Source organism: Zeus faber (genome assembly GCF_960531495.2).
Source record: "Zeus faber genome assembly, chromosome: 8".
Taxonomy (NCBI): domain Eukaryota; kingdom Metazoa; phylum Chordata; class Actinopteri; order Zeiformes; family Zeidae; genus Zeus; species Zeus faber.
The window spans coordinates 11,470,896-11,475,895 of record NC_137195.1 but is presented as its reverse complement, the minus strand read 5'-3'; the positions used below and the strand labels follow the sequence as shown (position 1 = coordinate 11,475,895).

At 51.1% G+C, this 5,000-nt stretch overlaps 1 protein-coding gene across 2 annotated transcripts in view; it reads left to right on the top strand.

Moving 5' to 3' along the window:
- The window catches only part of itga8 (integrin, alpha 8), a 42,016-nt gene that overhangs the window by 16,742 nt on the left and 20,274 nt on the right, over positions 1-5,000 (top strand). For both annotated transcript variants that reach the window (XM_080004964.1, XM_080004965.1), the window contains exon 13: positions 1,251-1,448. In XM_080004964.1, the coding sequence (XP_079861090.1) occupies positions 1,251-1,448 (198 nt within the window). The remainder of the gene's footprint in view (positions 1-1,250; positions 1,449-5,000) is intronic.

Genomic DNA, 5,000 nt, shown 5'->3' with positions numbered 1-5,000 from the left:
TGTGTGTGTGTGCGCACGTGCTTCTCATGTGTCTGTCTGATCCCCGTCAGATCCCTCTCTCCCCCTTCCTCTTCTCATAAGGGACGCATCATTACCCAAATTCTCTCGAACAGCCACGTTATAAACATCGTCCTCCCGTGCTCAAAGCCATATTGAATGACAGAAATCACAAAGTAGAAACTGCAGAGAATTCCCCCGCATATAGTTTTCGCTTATTTCGTCCAGCGTGCGGTTTTCTGTCTTGTGAAATTTCATCAACCCGCTGTGGTTTGGACACCACGGACCGTCGGGGTGTCGCTGGATGTGTTTTGTTTGTGACTTGCAATCTCTTACAGTTTTCGGTCGGAGTGATCCCAGTGGGTGTCCCGTGGCTTGTTACAGTGGGTGTCTGCTTTGGGTGAGAAGTCGAACAATGCCCCAATACTGACTCCCATACGCTTTGTGTGTATGCATGTGAGACGGCTTTTTTTAATTTTTTATTTTTTTTATGCACACTATAGTTATTCATTCATATACGCTACACACACATAGGGCGCTGGCACACATACAGTACACTTGCGTACACACATGGTTGCGTTTATCCTCTCTACCCCACAATCTGCTTCATGTGGAACCAGTTGTTTAGGCCAGCGGGGTGGGGGGTGGGGGGGGGGTCCCTGAGACAAACAGGATGTCTAGAGGTGTTTGGATAGTTACTGTGCCGGACGAATACAAGTCGTATGGGAGATGACAGAAGGCAGGGAACCTCCCTGCTTGGGAATAAGGGCACATCTTTCAGTGTTTGGGTGCTCATAGTAACTATAGTAACCAAGCATCTGTGTTTGTGTGCGTCTGTGTGTCGGCGCTCTTGTTCCGCGGCTGCGTACCTGTATGTCTGATGGGGTTCCCATCAGGGACTCGTTGCTATGCCAACCTCTCGGTCTGCAGTTTTTGCCACTTCCTGTTGTGTGTGTGTGTGTGTAGGGGGGGGGGGGGGGTCAATGACTCCAACAGAAATGAAAAACATAGAGGGGAAGAGATGAGTGAAAGTAGTAAAAAAAAAAAAGAGAAATTCCGAGAGCGATGAGGGAAAAGACCGGGTGGACACAGCCCCCCCGGTGCAGGTAAAAAGGAGGATCTGTCCTTCCTTCTCTCTCTCTCTCTCTCTCTCTCTCTCTCTCTCTTTCTATCTGTGCTTTCCTTCTTTTATCTCAGGAGGGCCTTTAACGCCGCTAATGTCTAAACCGTGCCGTGTCTGTGTCGTCCCGCAGACGTGGCGGTGGGATGTCCGTTCGGAGGCGAGGAGCGAGGCGGCCGGGTGCTGATCTTCAACGGCCACCGAGACGTGGCCGCGCGGGGCCCGATGCTGAGCCAGGAGCTGAGGGCCCGGAGCCCTGCGGCCGGCGGCCTGCCGGGATACGGCTTCACCCTGAGGGGGGGCCAGGACCTGGACAGCAACCAGTACCCTGGTAGATACTCCAGTGTGGTGCAGCGCCGCCTGCTACGTCGTCCCGCCCCCTCTGTTCTCTGTTAAAATACGCATTCTTTCTCCAAATGACATTCCTTCACTCCCCCTCATCTTTTTTTCCTCACCATTGTGCCGCTTGCCTCCTCTTCTTTCTGCACCTCTCCATTTTATCCGTCCCCCACCCCATCTATCCCCCTGTTCTGCAGCATGGCTCTCCTCCACTTCTCTGGTAAAGTCATCACTTAGAAGGGAGTATGTGTGTATGTGTGTGTGTGTGTGTGTGTGTGTGTGTGTGTGTGTGTGTGTGTGCGTGCATGCGTGCGTGTGTGTGAAGGATAAGTGCCACTGAACTGTTGCCACTGCCATTCTCCTGTGACTTACAAGGAAAATAGAGGATGAAAAAGAAAACGGGATGGGAAGGAGAGAAACAGAGGGAGTTGGACAGAAAAGTATTAACATGGCCAGCCGTTAAACTTAATCCGACGGGGTTTGAAAAGCAGCAGTGCAGTGCAGTCGGGATCGCTGGCGAGGAGGTGAGGCCTGAGTGAGTGCGAGGCTGTTTATGAACGCCATCATTGAGCGCCGATCGTGCGCTGTTAAAAAGCCATTCGAAACAAAACATGTCTATAAATTCACTTTTATGAAACCTTATTTTCTCCCTAATTTGAAAGCGCTGAGAGTAGCTCTGGCTCGCCGCTAACGTACTGTAGGTGAAGCTCGCAGGGATTTTTTCATTTGAACCACCCACCTCCCCACCACCACCCACTCCTTACCATTTCCCCCTTTTCCTCATTCTGCTGTAAAAACAGATTTGTTCATTCCGCAAACAGGAAAATCTCAGAAATACACGCGCGCGTGCACACACATACGCGCGCACACGCACACACACAGTGTGTGTGTGTTGAGTGTGTGCCAGACTGGATGCCTAAGCCAGATCCTGTGCAGAGCCACGGCACATCAGCGGTCCTGAATCATATGCAGCGTACTGTAAACACACACACACACACACACGCACGCACGCACACAGACACACACACACACACACACACACACGCACACGCACATTACGTGCACTACTCCACAACAGGGGCTGCAGGTTGAGTTGAAACCCAGGCTGGTCAAGGCCCTTTGGGAGAAGCCGAAGTGGAGCAGGAGCTCACGGGTGGTAGACCCCTCAGACGGCGTACGTGAGCGTGCACGGCCCCGCGCTGCGTGTCAGTAGAGGGACGGAAGCGAGACACGCACACACACATGGCGTGTCGTTAGCAGAGCAGTAAAGTCACAACGTTCAAAGGAAGCTGGGATGTTTGATCAGCGTTATAAGAGGACCGAGCTGAGGCCTGGTGCAGACGCCATATGCTCCCATCAACACTAAACATTATTATTATTATTATTCTGCTGTGGGAGCACACAGAGAGAGAGAGGAAGGGGGGTGGAGAAATGGAGGAAAAGAGGGAGCCGGAAGATGAAACAAAATTACAAAAACAAAGGTTGGTCAGTCATGCTTTGAAAATGTAGACTGTAGAAAATGCACGAAATGTATTATTTGCTGTTTTTGGATGAGATAGACTCATCACGCTGGGTAAGTAAGGAGCCAGTATCAACCACGCAGCCCAGGGCACTCCCAGCCGACCTTTCCCCATCTTCCTAATTCAAGAACTCAAAATAATCAAGATCTGCATTGCATTCTGTGAAAGTGGTGATGCAGGGGTTTGGCTTTGTTTTTTGTTTTTTTGTGGGGGGGGGGGTTCCTGCAGGTTAAGGTTGGGGTCAGCTCTGTGTCAGATAACCTGAAGGTGGAGATCAGGTTCAGTCAGTGGGGTCGAAGTTCAAAGGCTGTTGACGTTTAACCTGTCAGTCACACAGGCTACCTCAGAGAGTGAAGGAGGAGGGGTTTAAGTGGGGGCAATTAAGAGGGTCATTAGATTAGAGGCAGGGAGGTGCGACATCGCTTTATTGGTTCGCGTGTCTACCACCTTCTGCGGTGACTGTCTCTCTTGGAATATTTGCCTCGGTATTTAAAAAGAAATGCGATGTCAAAACCCGGGGTAGCGATCGCTCAAATATCCGCCCCTTTTCTGTCGAGCGCTGCTGCCTTGTGGCATTCCATCGCTTCCCTCCGTCCTCTCGACGTGGTCCGCCATTGACAGCTTGACAGTGTGTGTAAACTCTGGACGGCCGCCATGTTTTCACAGCAGGACGGACCAGCACCGACCAGAACAGATCGGCTTCCAAGCCCAGTGCCTCAGTACCTGCACTGAGACCCCCAAATAGCATCAGTGCGTTGGTACGTGCATGTATTGGTGCGTTGCTATATACACACACACACACACACACACACACACACACACACACACACACACACACAACCACACACACTCACTTGCTAACCTCAAATCAACAGTGGCAGGCATGCCTTCCTGTGTGTAAGGAAATGGGATTGACTTGGAACGGAAAGCCGGCCGTTATTTGATTCATCCGCAGGAGCGGCCGTGCACACGCTTACACACACTTTAACCCAAAGGTGCACTTTCTCCAAATCAGTCTCATGTCGTACGGTGGTTTTGAGAGCAAACAAATAGTTAGGGTAAGGAGTACAGACAAGCAATGTACTGAGCACACACACACACACACACACATACACACATACACACACACATACACACACACATGCATCAGAGACACAGCATACACCTATGCAGCGTGGAGTTGGGTTTCGACTTAACTTAACTCCGCCGGTGAGGTGGATGGATGTCGGAATGTGAATTGAGAGCAGAGTTTCTCAATCTTCCCTTCACACCTGGTTCCAGAAATCTCACCCTTACTGTATATTTGATCCCTTTCGCTCTCTCACTCTCTCTCTCTTTCTCTCTGACACTCGCACTCATTCTGTCTTCCTCAACCGATCGCCCCATCCCTCTCCCTTGCTGGAAGCGCACCTTGCTCCTGATGGGTTTCACAGATAGCGAAACCCTCCTTTAAAGGCCGAGTGTGTTCCCTGTTTTTCTCCTTTCTTTTAAGGGTCTTTTTCTCCTTTTTTTTCCATCTCTTCTCCATTCCTCACCTACTAACCTCCAAGCCAAATCCACCAGACGTCTCTGAGGTCCCTTGTCAGCGCTGGCTCCTCGATACAGCACACACGCACGCACGCACACACACTCACACGCACGCACGCACACACATACACACACACACACACACACACACACACACACACACACACACACACACACACACACACACACCCTATGAGAAGGGGGGACAGGGTCTAAATGTTTAATGTTGTGGTTTCAGGGGGACTCAGTGACTGCAGCCAAAGGCAGAACCAGATGTGTCCCTCTTCGATTCAATTAGCCCTCCTCCCAGACCCATTCACATGTACGGGAGGAGGGAAGGCAGGAGCACGCGGTCAAAATGAAAAGCCAGGCCTGCGAATTGCAGGATTCGGCCACCTTTAGTGCACTCGAATATGGCGGCGCTGGAGTTGCCCTCCCGCTGTATGGTGCCTTAGCAGGGACGGCGAACGGTGGTGTGAGCGTTATCTTTGTTCGCC